General features: G+C 35.2%; 3 protein-coding genes across 7 annotated transcripts; 2 read left to right on the forward strand and 1 right to left on the reverse strand.

Moving 5' to 3' along the window:
• The first annotated feature begins 1,328 nt into the window (after nucleotides 1-1,328).
• Nucleotides 1,329-3,880, forward strand: LOC103486840 (membrane steroid-binding protein 2-like). The gene is made up of 2 exons (XM_008444957.3): nucleotides 1,329-1,835; nucleotides 3,343-3,880. The coding sequence occupies exons 1-2, from the start codon at nucleotides 1,492-1,494 to the stop codon at nucleotides 3,617-3,619; spliced, it is 621 nt and encodes a 206-aa protein (XP_008443179.2). The 5' UTR covers nucleotides 1,329-1,491; the 3' UTR covers nucleotides 3,620-3,880.
• A 1,599-nt stretch (nucleotides 3,881-5,479) lies between these two features.
• On the reverse strand, nucleotides 5,480-9,430 carry LOC103486839 (NADH dehydrogenase [ubiquinone] flavoprotein 1, mitochondrial). 4 transcript variants are annotated; one of them, XM_008444954.3, is made up of 5 exons: nucleotides 9,111-9,430; nucleotides 8,923-8,973; nucleotides 8,549-8,609; nucleotides 6,662-8,119; nucleotides 5,480-5,816 (listed from the first exon to the last, which is right to left on the reverse strand). In XM_008444954.3, the coding sequence occupies exons 3-4, from the start codon at nucleotides 8,549-8,551 to the stop codon at nucleotides 6,662-6,664; spliced, it is 1,461 nt and encodes a 486-aa protein (XP_008443176.1). In that variant the 5' UTR covers nucleotides 8,552-8,609; nucleotides 8,923-8,973; nucleotides 9,111-9,430; the 3' UTR covers nucleotides 5,480-5,816. The 4 variants fall into 4 exon arrangements, with proteins under 4 accessions (XP_008443176.1, XP_008443177.1, XP_016899715.1 ...); XM_008444955.3 differs by having other exon boundaries at nucleotides 6,650-8,119; nucleotides 9,111-9,330; XM_017044226.2 differs by having other exon boundaries at nucleotides 8,549-8,602; nucleotides 9,111-9,277.
• Nucleotides 9,431-10,354: 924 nt separating this feature from the next.
• Nucleotides 10,355-13,148, forward strand: LOC103486838 (protein PLANT CADMIUM RESISTANCE 10). 2 transcript variants are annotated; one of them, XM_051083999.1, is made up of 5 exons: nucleotides 10,355-10,507; nucleotides 10,589-10,749; nucleotides 10,988-11,356; nucleotides 12,140-12,366; nucleotides 12,685-13,148. In XM_051083999.1, the coding sequence occupies exons 3-5, from the start codon at nucleotides 11,068-11,070 to the stop codon at nucleotides 12,853-12,855; spliced, it is 687 nt and encodes a 228-aa protein (XP_050939956.1). In that variant the 5' UTR covers nucleotides 10,355-10,507; nucleotides 10,589-10,749; nucleotides 10,988-11,067; the 3' UTR covers nucleotides 12,856-13,148. The 2 variants fall into 2 exon arrangements, with proteins under 2 accessions (XP_050939956.1, XP_008443175.1); XM_008444953.3 differs by having other exon boundaries at nucleotides 10,358-10,507; nucleotides 11,133-11,356.
• The last annotated feature ends 668 nt before the right edge of the window (nucleotides 13,149-13,816 follow it).

Raw genomic sequence — 13,816 nt, forward strand, 5'->3', positions numbered from 1 at the left:
AATCAATATTACTTATAATGATAAGCATGAGTAATAGTATATATGAAACAAATAAAAAATAGGGTTGAATCGAAAATTATTGAAACATAATAAATTTTATATTACAAAACACTCAAAACATTAAATTTAGTATATAAACTTTTATTATGTTGTATTATAATTTTATCATGCCACCAAACAACCTTATATATTTACAATATATGAACTTTTCCAACGAGCTTAAAAAACGGGTCAATTTGGTACTATGGACAAAAACTATTTGCACATCATTGATGTCCCTCTTCCACCTCCTTTTTCTACTATACTTAACATATGCCTAAAATTTTCAATAGTCACTATTTGTTATTATCTTCTTCGATATTTTTGTAGTTCAACCCCTTTTTCCACTTCCTAACCGTCCAAGCTACCAAATAAATTACAAACTTGAGAAGTTCTTTCATTTGTAAAATGTCCAAACATGTATGTAAAGTAAAATTCAAAATGTTGAAAGCCCTAAACTCTTTTGAAGTTATCAATGGCTAGAAAAAAAAATCAATTTGAAACAAACTTCTATAAATATGGTTATTTCTTTCCGTCTGTTCATTTGTACACAATATTCTAAGGCTACACAAAGGTTGGGTAAGGGACTTTTTTGTTTAGATTGATTTTATCAACTCTTTTCCCAAGGTCAACCCAACTCGTACAATTATTGGTCGACAATAGAGATTGAAATAGAAGTGTATTTGTCTCTAAACCGTGAACTTCTCTAACCCTAAATTATGTAAGTGGATTGTCATAAATATATTGAGTAAGGTTGGGCAACAAAAAAAAAAAAAAAAACAGAAAAAACACACCTTACCTTGTAACCTAAGAAGTACGTATACGAATATGAGACACGAATACAACACAACGACACACCATATATTTAAAACATGGGACACAGACACGTTGATTAAAATACTCATTTTCTAAAATACACATCATTCTTACATTAAAAAAAATACAATAAATAGGTTTACGTGTTTATATGCTTAAGAAACTTAGTTTGATGTATTTCACACTCAAAAGTTATTATTATCATCACATATATATCTTTTTAGTATATCCAAACAAATGATCAATGTACATCCAATTATATCGACAATTATCTAATACATGTACATAAAAAATGTTCAAATATCTGACACGTGTCGAACACGATTACACTAGCAAAGTTAGAGTATCAATGCTTCCTAGCTAAGGACGGACTCAAGATTCAACATTTTTTTTTAAAGATACATGGTTCGAACTAAATCTTCCTAAAAGTTCGAGGTTCCATCCCTCACTCCATATAGTTGTACTACAAAAATCTACGGTTTACTAAAGAGGAGAAGTTGTTTGTTGACTAGTCAACCGTGAAGCGGGTAGGTAAAGGATTCTTTCATGGTTGGTGGAGTGATTGTTCTATCATCAAATTCAACCCACCGGAAGTCTAATGCTTCGGCAAGAAAATAGCAAAGCTCAAACGAAGAAATGGAGTTCTACTGGAGATCAGCAATGGAGCAGATCACTTGGTATACGGGACTATCCCCAACGGCATTCTTCACCATACTTGCCGCAATGATCTTCGTGTTTCAAATGGTTTCCTCCATGTTTGTTTCTCCAGAAGAGTTCAATAAGCCCCCAACTGTTCCGATTTCTTCGTCTAACTCATCCAATTCCAATTTGTTTGTCAATGATTCGGCTGCAGACGCCTCGCAAGCAGTTCTAGTAGGGCGATTAACGGAGCAGCAGTTGAGGGCTTACAATGGTTCTGACCCGAATAAGCCACTTCTTATGGCTATAAAGGGTCAAATCTACGATGTTTCTTCGGGCAGGTAATTTTTTTCTTCCTTTATTGTTCGTTGGAGTGTACTTTTGTTTGGTCTCTAGGGATTATTTACGAACTTGATTATATTGAATAGGAGTAGTTGCCTAGTTTCTGGAGTTGCAGCTTGAATCAATGTTCTAGATGGTAATTACTTCTTTTAATATCATCAACGGAGTTTAGGAACTTCACAATAATAAAGATAAACGACCGATCAGTGTAATTTGTTCAGGAGATGCATAAATCCCATTTACACTACTGTCTACCTGTCAACTTTTCATATGGTCACTTGTTTAGTATTCGCACAGGAAAATTTAGAAACAATCATTATAAGATTTTCGATCTGTTGCCAATTAATTAATTGAGATTGAACTCATGTCATCTCATTTGGTAGTAGAGCCTTTGAAGCCTTAAATAGGTATTTGGTCCACAAAAAAGAATCGGTGTATGATTTATAAACGATTAGCCACATCTTGAGGGGGATGTCATGAGGCACTTTCTAATATCTGTTCCACGTTAAGGTTTCACTGGTAATGGCTCAAACGATTTAAGATGTTTGCCTGAAATGTTTAAGAAGCAAGTGTTTTTGCACGAAATATGTATGTCATAGGAGTGACGGGCCTTCCATTTTGTTTACTTATGTGAGAAGAAGGGTGGTAGGGACTGAAGAATGAAAGAGAATGAAAGGTGGGCTGTATGGGAGTGGAGTGTGTGTTAATAGTAGACAAATTTTAAGTCGGTCAATTAGTCTGTCAGGGAATATTTAACAAAAGCAGTTCAGGAAATTTTGGGTTCGGAAGCCTCCCCATATTTATTTAATATATGCCTGGATTTTTCAAGTGAATGAATTACAGAGGATAGCATATAGCATAAAAATCGAGTTTCGTAAGCTGAAGTTCATGTAAGCTGAGTTTAATACAGCCTATGAAGGTAGTGAATCCGTTGGTTGAAATAAGAAAACACAGATAGCAAGTATAGGCTTGCTTCTTACCCTCGCAGAAGTTATTTTGGGGCGGGGTAAATGAAATGATGGTTGGTGTTTGATATAACTTCTATAGAATTTGGGTATTATTTCGTTAACTTACACACTTCGTTGTTGTTTTTTTCCTATGCTTTCACTAGCCTCTAAATAGTACCTTTTTTGAGTTTCATGTCAGTAGGAGTCCAAACCAGTTTCCCTTGAATCTAATTTTACCAAGCAACAATTTCACTTGAGCCATAATTTCAACAAGACCGCCTGCCATTAACATCCCAACTCAACCAAACCTCTCAAAGCTAGTTTGTTCTTTATTACCTGTTCATTTCTGATCCATCCGATTCATTTTCCATGTACACGACCTTAATAACTGTTTTCAAGAGCAGGGACTTGAGTCACTTGACAATCCTAATTCTCTACGTAATTAGAGCTTCTTAGATTTCAAATAATAAATAGAAAGCTCAAATTTACATGAATGAAATATGTAATTTGACCTTAGTATTAAAGTTGTCATTGATTTTTTGGTTGGCTTGATGGACAGGATGTTTTACGGTCCTGGTTCTCCTTACTCTATGTTCGTCGGGAAGGATGCCAGCCGAGCCTTGGCTCTCTTATCTTTCAAACCCGAAGACATCAATGGTAACATCGAAGGTCTGAGTGAAGAAGAGCTTGTAATCTTGCAGGACTGGGAATACAAGTTCATGGAAAAGTATGTAAAAGTTGGGGAGCTTGTTCCAGAGGGAGAACTGAATGAGCATTCTGAAAATGGACACCAAAATTCCGAAACCACACAAGTAGAACACGACAAAGATCAGTAAGAAGATGTTTATATTTCCATCTTTTCATCAGGTAGATCTCAGGAACATTCTAAATCTCGTGATGCTGTTGAGCGTGCAAGTCCTCCCTGATTTTGTGAAGTTATGGCCTTCTTTGAGTATGCATAAAAAATTGAGTAGAGTAGATCAATCTGATTGAAGTTAGAAATTCTGCTACCTTTGGCTAGATTTTTGCCTGTTTTGTTTGTATATTGTTTTGAGACTAGAATTTTATAATACTAATGAGTATATTATTTTATTTCACAGGTTTTATCCCATAAATGTAAATGTTGTTCTTCATGCAAACACTGAACTGAAGTGCATATACATGTAACTTATTTTAGTATCTATCTTTTCGATAAATCTTAAAAATAATTTTATAGCTATTTTCATCTTTTAAATTTATTAATTTTATAGCTATTTTCATATTTTTAAATCGAAATTGATTTAATGATAATACCAATTTTCAAGAAAAATAGAACTCTATACTTTCTAAATCTAGGGAGAGACTACTATCATATCAGAAACTAATTTTTGTTTGGAAAAAGTTCAAAATAAACTAACAATGGAGTGCGGCTCAAACGAGTTGACAATGCAGACTATCCAATCCAATCTAAACTGCATATTGTTATATATACAAGTGAATTTCTAGGACTATTTAATTGGTTATTTATTGTTAAATATTTTGAGGTGTTTGGGGGAAGTTGATGAAAGACTTTAATTACCAAAATTAGTATTTCCAATTGTTATGACCTATAATGATATTATTATCTCAAATTTATTTTGGTTACTAGGTTTACTAATTTTCTTCTTGTTCTCTCCTTCTCTTTTTGTTGATGTTTAATATCTCTCACGTAAACTAAAATTGTATGTGTTTTATACTCAAGGTTCAAACACAAACTATTATAATTATAATAAAATTGTTTGCACCTCAAACACACAGGAATTATAATCTCAAACACATTTAACTAACTCACCAGCTCAAACATATCCTTATATTGTAGTTCAACGTAAGTTAGCCTAGTAGGCAACATGAAATCAGAAATTTAAAGGTGAAAAATTCAACGAAAAACAATGTTACACTTTGTGTTTCAACGTTATTAGACGAGTGTTATCAAAAGGGTCACGTTGAATTCATTTGATCCGAATGAATTTGAAAATAGTCCTTTTCTTTTTAAATTGTTACAGAACCATGTTTCCCACCGTAGTTTCCTTTTCCAAGATTTGAATATATAGCTTAAATTCCATTATACGTCTTGTAAATCATTTTACTCCATTGTTTTCTTATGACTTGGCATCTTTCCTACTATTATAATATCTCAGTCACAACACATGAGAGAAATGTACGATAAATATTATTTTCTTGAAAATTGCATACTGCTTTCCTTACATACTGACTAACATTAGAATGGTCAGACAAATTCTATAAACAAAAACAAATATTAGCTTGGTTTTTTAAAACCCATACTAAAACAAAAAATCAGTAGTCTTATAGTAATTATTTTGATGAATTCAAAATACTTTTAAACCTTACAACAGTTTGTGTGTTTATATAGCAAAATGTTACAATTTATCGATTATCATCGTAAATATTTTAATCCATTTAGCTATAATTGAAATGAAGCACTTGACTTAGATGAACTAAAAAACAATGCTGTATTATATAAATAAGTTACTTTGTATTAAAAAAACAGTGCTGCATTATATTTGAAAATATCATTAAACAATAATAACAAATTACTTCACCAAAAAAATTGTACTTTCAACATCTCTCACTCAAACCATACAATAAAACATGGTTCCAAGTTCACCATAGTTGAATCCTAGAAAACAAATTTATATTTAGTGTCAGGACCCATAAAATTAGAAGAAATAGTTTAACTTTCCCATTTATTGATGTTCCACAGGGAGATGAAATTTCTGTTCAGAAGAGTACAACACAAGAAGTAATCATAGAGGTATCCAACCATTAAATGGCGTTAAGAGAGGCATTCAAATTACACTAAATAAAAAAAAATATGTGTATTAATAATTCTAGCCTCAAAAGCCACTTCAAAAACCGGAAACGAGTTTCTTTAAGGGCATTGATAAGTCATTTTGAAATAGCAAACAAAATGCAGACATGACCTCCAGACGCTTGAACACACCAAATATCTGGGGCAGTTTCATTATTTGCAATTCCCATCAAAGTTGGAATTTCCTACAATGAAGTTTTTTTAGTGTATTAGCATAAGATAAATATTGTTAAAGATACTTGAACAGCAGTCAAAACAAAAGGTCACACCACCTCCACACGTCAATGGTTACAGAAAAAGACTCTTTTGCATCCTTAACTAATGTCCGTTTGGTAACTATTTTGTCTTTGAAAATTCCAGACCAAAATTTAAACGCCTTTTTTTGTCAATGAAATTTGTATAAAAATTCAACTTTTGTATTTATAAAGATGCAAATCATTGTAAAAAGAATGGATAGAAATAGACTTAATTTTTTTATAAAAAAACAAAATATTTACCAAATAGGACCTAAACTACATGACTGAGGAAGTTACCTGGAAAAGATGAAAATATCTAGCCATAAGGGATAAATAATATCATCTGAAAAAAAAACACTAAAAAATGCAATAGTTGTCTTTCAGTTTTTCTGTTTTTATGTGAGAATAAAAAATCTACCACAATAGCTATTAAGAGATCATGCTCAAGAGTCACTAATTTCTGCATATGACATTTGCTGAATCCCTCAAAATCATGGCAAAAATCATGTTATGCAATTTGATTTAGAAGAGAGAAAACACTCCATCACAAGTCGGCTATAGAATTTTAAGTGGCTTCTAACATAACCGCTTATCTTTCTTCCATTAATTATGACCGTTTCAGAACAAAGGTAAATAATAAATTAGAATGACATTTAGTTGGACATCAACAAATAACCACATAGAGAGGTTTAATCACTGGGCTACAAGAGCCAAATTAAACCTACAACATGCTCATCTAATGTTTGCTAATCAAATTAGAACATAAAAGATTCGAAATAAACCTGAAAGAATACCTATGCAGCAGCCTGGATCAACTCCCGTTCTGCACGCTCTCTAATCCTTCTCTCAAGCTCCGGCCTAAAATTCTTTATAAGACCTTGCACAGGCCAAGCAGCAGCATCACCAAGGGCGCAAATGGTATGCCCTTCAATCTGCTTGGTAACCTCTTGTAGCATGTCAATTTCTTCCAGCTTTGCATTTCCAACTTTCATTCTTTCCATTATCATCCATAGCCATCCCGTACCTTCCCTGCAGGGAGTGCACTGTCCACAACTTTCATGCTTGTAAAAATAAGAGAGCCTTGCAATAGCATCCACAATATCCGTTGATTTATCCATAACTATTACAGCTGCAGTGCCCAATCCAGACTGGACAGCCTTTAGTGCATCATAATCCATGAGAACATCATCACATATATGCTTGGGAAGCAATGGAACCGAAGAACCTCCGGGAATAACAGCAAGCAAGTTATCCCATCCTCCTCTAACCCCTCCACAGTGCCTTTCAATTAATTCCTTCAGTGGAATGCTCATTTCCTCTTCAACAGTGCACGGCTTATTCACATGTCCCGAGACACAAAACAATTTGGTACCAGAGTTGTTCTTTCTCCCAAAACTGGCAAACCATTCTGGTCCACGCCTTAAAATAGTAGGAGAAACGGCTACTGTCTCCACATTTGTCACAGTGGTGGGACATCCATATAATCCTGCATTAGCAGGAAAAGGTGGCTTCAATCGTGGTTTCCCTTGTTTCCCTTCAAGGCTCTCTAACAGAGCTGTTTCTTCACCACAAATGTAAGCACCAGCACCATAGTGGATGTGGACGTCAAAATCATAACCAGATCCACATGCATTCTTGCCCAACAGTCCAGCTTCATAAGCCTCCTTTCTGGCCTTCTCAAGATTCTTTCGTTCATTCACATACTCACCTCTGATGTATATGTAAGCAGCAGTAGCCCTCATCCCAACTCCAGCAATCAGACAACCCTCCAAGAGTTTGTGTGGATCGTGCCGCATGATTTCCCTGTCCTTACAGGTTCCAGGTTCACTTTCATCAGCATTGACAACGAGATAGGAAGGGCGACCATCAGATACTTTGGGCATGAATGACCATTTAAGTCCAGATGGAAATCCAGCACCTCCACGACCACGGAGGCCAGACTTCTTTACTTCATTGACAATCCAATCAGCACCCTTAAGTACTAAATCTTTAGTTCTGTGCCAATCACCACGTTTCATGGCACCTTTAAGAAAGGGATCATGTAAACCGTACAAGTTGGTAAAGATTCGGTCCTCATCCTTCAAGCCACCAAAATGAGTTTTCTCTGGAGGTGGGGGAGGTGGGGGAGGCTGAGGACTGCCAGGAGCTGCTGCACCCTGACTGCTAAACGCTCTCAATCCTATGCCCCACTGATCAATATAACGCCTTGCCAATGTTCTATGTTGAAGATAAAGCATGCCCCTAAAAGGTGCCTAAAGAAGAGTGCATATCAATACATTAGGCCACTGAGTATAATTTTAAGTAATTCAATCGTATGAAACCCAGTTGATGATAATAGTTAAAATGAGGAACAAAGGAAAACAGGAATAAGAAAATGCGGATGCACCCAAAACCCAGAATGAGTAATAATACTCATAAACCTAATGCCAACTTTCAAACAGAAGCTGGCCAACGTAGAAAATGCTCGTCAAATATCTTAATTCAGAGAGAAATTTTGAAAGATCTCTACAATTGCAGAATCAAAATCACTCAAAACAACAAATTATTGTCTAAATTTCTTCGTAACGTTCAAATTCATGCACTAAATCAGAATGACCCAGAAATTAAATTGGAACTAAAAAGAGCTACAGAGAACAGATGAGAAAATAATAATCCGAACTGAAGAAATAAGAATTTCTTACCATAGCATGAAGTGCTTCAATCCTGAGACGCGCAGGCGATTGAGGGAGATCCAACTAGAAACTATTAAGAAATCGTGAGGACAGTTTTAAATTTGGAGTTGGTTTAATGAGTAGATAAATCACAAAAAAATAAGGTATGATTGGAAGACCGAGATTTCCAACCAGCGAGAAGTTTGTCAGACATATCCAACATAAATAAAAAAGCGCACAACGCAAAATCAAAACACTAACATAATGATTTAAAGCCAAAAACAAACAGAAATCAGTCGGTAGGGCATAAAATTAGTCGGATTCCGAAAGTTCCTACACCCGCAAAAATTTTCTTCCCAGCAATTACATTGTTAGCTAATCTCATAAAAAAGCAACAAACAAACCTTGTTTTCTTCCTTCACAAAAATCTCAAATGGTAGATTGAATATCTTTCCCTGCAAAAACAACAAAACAGATCCAGAAAGTAATAGAAATTAGAGATACACAATGAGGAATCTAATGATTGAGGAACTACTTAGCCGAATTCGAGTAGGTTTAGAGAAAATTAGGGAATGAAGAAGGGAAAAAATACCTAGCTCAAGCTGGGAGGTTTACAGAAACGATGGAGAAAATGGGGGGTGAGAGGGGAGAAAGACGAACTGGCCAGTGGCGACCTCTAGTAAACAAGATCTACGGCTAGGATTCATTGATCGTCATCGTATTTGTTGGAATCGGGCACCGAACGGCTGATATTCAGCTAGTCTTCGTGATGATTAAGAGGTACACGTAAATACTAAAATGTGATTATATTTAACCCTTCTAAGTTCTAATAATTTCGTCAATTAAGTTCATATTTAACTTAATACCTGAATTAAGGAAGGTTTTGGCTCACCTATCTAATTTTGAAACTAACACCTATGGATATATTTATTAGGATTGTACCCATTTTTAGTAAATATAATAGAAACAACCTCATGAACATTGTACTCTATATCGATTTTGTACAAGGCAAAACTCCTCGATGACGGAGGCAAGGAAGCTCTCATGGAGAAAAAGCTTTGAGTGTTTTTAAATCTTTTATATTTTTAAGTCAATTTTCTAACCTTTCTTTTCGAGTAAATCAACCCTACATCAACCGGCAATATTTTTTAGTTCAGGTGAATATCCATTGCTCGAAATTGATTTTCCATCCAAAATCACTACTAAATTAATGATGGTCACTTCAGTAAATGTTCAAACTTAGTTCATCAAATGTTCAAACTCATTTCGACCATGAAGAATACAAATTGATCAGTTGATTGATTTATTAGTTTACACATTTGAAAATTTTATGAGATAGTTTTGATTATTTTTAAACTGTCCTTATCTTTGACCAACCACCTTGATTCAATCGCTTTTGGTTGTTCAACTCAAATTTTCAATCTATCATGTTATTTTAGATTAAGGGATGGTTTTCATAGTTAAATTTTGGTGCTAAAATGTCTATCAAAAAACCTTGCCACATTAACCTAAGTCTCAATTAGGGGTGAGCACGGTGAACTAAAAATCGAAATTGAACGAATCAAGGTCAGGCGATCGGATTTCGGTTCTAAAAACTCAAAATCCTGTCATCGGTCAGTTTGGTTGATATGGTCGGTCAATTGATTTGGTTGAATATATTTTTTTAAAAACAATATATAATATTATATAATTATAAGTTTAGGTTTAAAAAGAGAAATAAAATTTAATCGAAAATTTTACCTCAACCATAAACCACAATTCATAATATTTGTAGAAAGAAATTCAAAGGAGAGAGAAAAGAATGAAGGAAAGGAAAAGAAAAGAAACAAGAAACATAGAAAGCAAAAAAAGGAAGAAGAAGGAGGGAAAAAAAACCGATAAGCTGGTTTTGTTGCTGATTTTGCAACGCAGATTTGCAGTAGGTTTGGGGGCGGTTTGATCGGAAAACCGGCCCGACCGCCTGTTGCTCACCCTTAGCAATGAACAAAAGTATATTTTATATTTTACTTTAAAAAAATAATTAGCGTGGTTAATCCATTGCCTTATTTATCTGCTACTCTTCGATTTTAGCTACGAATATATAAAGATTCGAAGTTGCTGACTCCGGCGACTTGACCATCCTCGATTCTCTCCGATCCCATTCGCATTCCCTCCGGTTATTCTCCGCCGCGCTTTTCCGGCTACGAAGACGATCAAGCACTCGGCAGAAATCGGCCTACTTTGATCCACAGGTTAGTGCTCGTTTGGATTATTCCCTGCAATTTTATTTCCAGTTTCTACACCTATCGAACAAACATCTTCAATTTGGAAACCCTAACGAAGTTCCTAAATGTTATTTCACTTCGAAGTTTTAGTTTCGGTTCTTGGGTATTTTTCATTCCAATGCTCGTTTTTCTTGTTGAGCTCTTTAATGTTTTAACTACTTCTTATTTTCTTTTACCATCATGGTCTAAATTTTGCTTCATGAAGTTTCACGTCCTGATTTAATCGAGCATTCACCGAAATGAAATGTGCAAAGTGAATCGGTAGATCAAAGTGTAAAAACCATAATGAGGGGTGGGTGGAGTGTAGGTTTTACGAATTGGATATTGATGATTCTTGATGAAGCTTACAGATTGGATTCGTTTGAAAGAAATTGGGAGGAATACTTTGTGTATCAGCGCAATATGGATGGCCCGAGGAGTTATGTCCCTCCTGCATATGTTCCAATAAGCCAGTCTGATTCAGAAACGGAGATTATTTCCAGAGACGAGAGCAACCCCACACCTAATCAACTCAAGGATGGATTGTCACAATGGTCGTCTGGAATCTGTGCATGCTGCGATGATATGCAGAGCTGTACGCTACTTTCTGCCTTCTGACCTTGATTTATGCGAAGGAAAAATTATGAAGGTGCATCTTGCGCATGGAAAAGAAACGTTTCATTACTTTGCATGTGTTCTTGTATCAGAATTTAAATATTTGAACTGCAGGCTACTGGTTGTTCCATAGAACCTATTATCACCTGTTTAAATTCATGCATGCCGTGCCATTTGTTTGTTGGGTTTTCTTATATCTTTATTAGAATCTTAGTTGTTGTTAACCAGCTATTTCTGTCAAGCGGAACCACTGGATTTTGCACTATGATTAGGTTTGTTATGGAAAACCAGAACAACTGTAAATGTCGGGAGTAGTGCTCGAAGAACTTCAAATTTAGTCGATGGGTGGGTTGGTCAAGAAATCCTTAAGATTACCTACCTGAGGGGTTATATATTTGTTACTTCTCTAACTATTACATGTGTATGATCAGTTAAGAGTCCCTCGTTTGTATTATTGGAGTGTGTATTCTTTCCAAATCATTGAAGTATGCATAAGATTCACAGATTGTTGGCGTGAAGTTTTTGAAATAAAACAGGACACTTGATCTTTTGCTCCTTTAGTTTGTTAGAAACCAAGTAGCATTTAGATGATATGAAAAGGAACCTTTTTTTCTCTTTTTATTTGGGTGTGTGCGCGTGCAAAATGAATAAGTTGAATATTACTGTTGACAGTAGTTTGATTCAAGTTAAGAGCATTGCATTTACGGTAGCCCATCTCTTCCATGTTAAATGGGGAGCTCATTGCAATTTTTTATGAGTGCAGGTTTTATTGGCCTTTTTTGTCCATGCTTTCTGTTTGGGAAGAATGCAGAACTTTTGGGCTCTCAAACAATATTTGGGTCATGCGCAACTCATTTCATTTTGTGGGCACTTACAAATACCGTCTGCTGCTTATTGAGTGATGGACTTTTGTGGAATGTACCTGGATGCTTTCTTGCATGTTATGCCTGTGGCTACCGCAAGGCCCTACGGTCGAAGTACAATTTGCCAGTATAAAATCATACTCTTTAACACTTTTTGGCTGTCTATTTCCATTATGCTTCAACTATCCGTTTGTTCATGGTTTTGTAAGCTTATACATACTATCGCTATCATGCATTGATCATTTCTCCTTCTACTGATTTATACCTCGCATTAGGCTTTTATTTCTTAGGTTTGTCTCTGGACAAGGCAGTGAACTGATCCCTGCCGTATAATGTAGCTCGGCTCTCTATGATTCAGTCTCTTTTTAAGCTTAGTCGATGAGTTAACTCCCTGTTGCTATTTTTCCATGGACGACAATGTTTTAATTTCTGAAATGTGATGCAGGAAGCACCTTGTGGAGACTTCGTGACCCACTTTTTCTGCCATTTTTGCGCTATCTGTCAAGAATATAGGGAGATTCGTGAAAGAGCTGGTGGATCCGGTTCCCATGAGTTGAATCTGACCGTTGTTACCCCGCCCACGACTCAAACAATGGAATCTAACCCGGAAACATAGTTACATCATTGCTGGAGCTTCCGAGAAATTCCGGTAAATTATCAGATTGTTCTCTTAGTACAGAGTTCCTTCTTTCCCTCTTCTATTCTTCTGGGATTTTTCTGAGTTACTAATTTTACTCTTATTATCATGGGATTTCCCCCCTTGCTTTAGTCTAGTTTAATATTATTGTTAGAAAATCAGTTATATTAGTAATTGATAAACTTTTGTTTATTTTTTATTCTTTGTATTTCGAACATGGAAACGGGAGATGTAATATTTGGTAAGTTTATATTTAAGTCATGTTGATTTTACTGTTTGTTTGATGCTGCACACGAAAAAAGGATCCATAATCTTGGTCTTTAGATTCATAATTTATAATTATAGTTGATGTTTTATTATGAAAGTGGCACTGGGGGCAATGTTTCTTTAGAACATTATAACACTTGTAGAATCTGCCGCTTGTTGATTGTAAATCTGTTGGTTCTGCCAACAAATAGGATTGTTTTTAGAAAGTACTATTTTTAAATATTCACGAGTTAGCTTATGACGCTTGTTGATTGTAAATCTCTTGCTTCTGCCAACAAATAGAATTGTTTCTAAACCAAGATTCGGAATCTATATATTTCGCCTGGCCACCTTGCTTTGATGTCACCCAACGTAGAATTCAAACACGTTTAACTTTGGTGTTTATATAATCGAGCTACAGAAAGGTATAGTAGACCTTATTAGTATAGGTAGTACTTGTAAGCATGTATGATCTCTCCCACTTAGATATGATTTTTATTTTTTAATATATCTTTCATTTACATAAACTTTACCATGGCTTTGTGTTCGATTTTCTCTTTCATGTCTACCCATCTACATTTCAACTGCTATTTCTTGGGCAATTTTATCATCCATTGTTCATCTTTCTTCATTCACACTGTCTATCATCGTTCCTCGTTCTGCTGTTGAGATATAATTTCTTATCCATTTTTAA

This window comes from Cucumis melo, chromosome 4 (genome assembly GCF_025177605.1).
Source record: "Cucumis melo cultivar AY chromosome 4, USDA_Cmelo_AY_1.0, whole genome shotgun sequence".
Lineage (NCBI taxonomy): Eukaryota > Viridiplantae > Streptophyta > Magnoliopsida > Cucurbitales > Cucurbitaceae > Cucumis > Cucumis melo.

Excerpts from the sequence above, each read along its gene's own strand:
- LOC103486840 (XM_008444957.3), top strand. The coding sequence starts at position 1,492 with ATGGAGTTCTACTGGAGATCAGCAATGGAGCAGATCACTTGGTATACG. Across the intron at positions 1,836-3,342 it reads TACGATGTTTCTTCGGGCAG|GATGTTTTACGGTCCTGGTT; the intron begins GTAATTTTTTTC and ends CTTGATGGACAG.
- LOC103486838 (XM_051083999.1), top strand. The coding sequence starts at position 11,068 with ATGAGGGGTGGGTGGAGTGTAGGTTTTACGAATTGGATATTGATGATT. Across the intron at positions 11,357-12,139 it reads CTGCGATGATATGCAGAGCT|GTTTTATTGGCCTTTTTTGT; the intron begins GTACGCTACTTT and ends TTATGAGTGCAG. Across the intron at positions 12,367-12,684 it reads GGTCGAAGTACAATTTGCCA|GAAGCACCTTGTGGAGACTT; the intron begins GTATAAAATCAT and ends AATGTGATGCAG.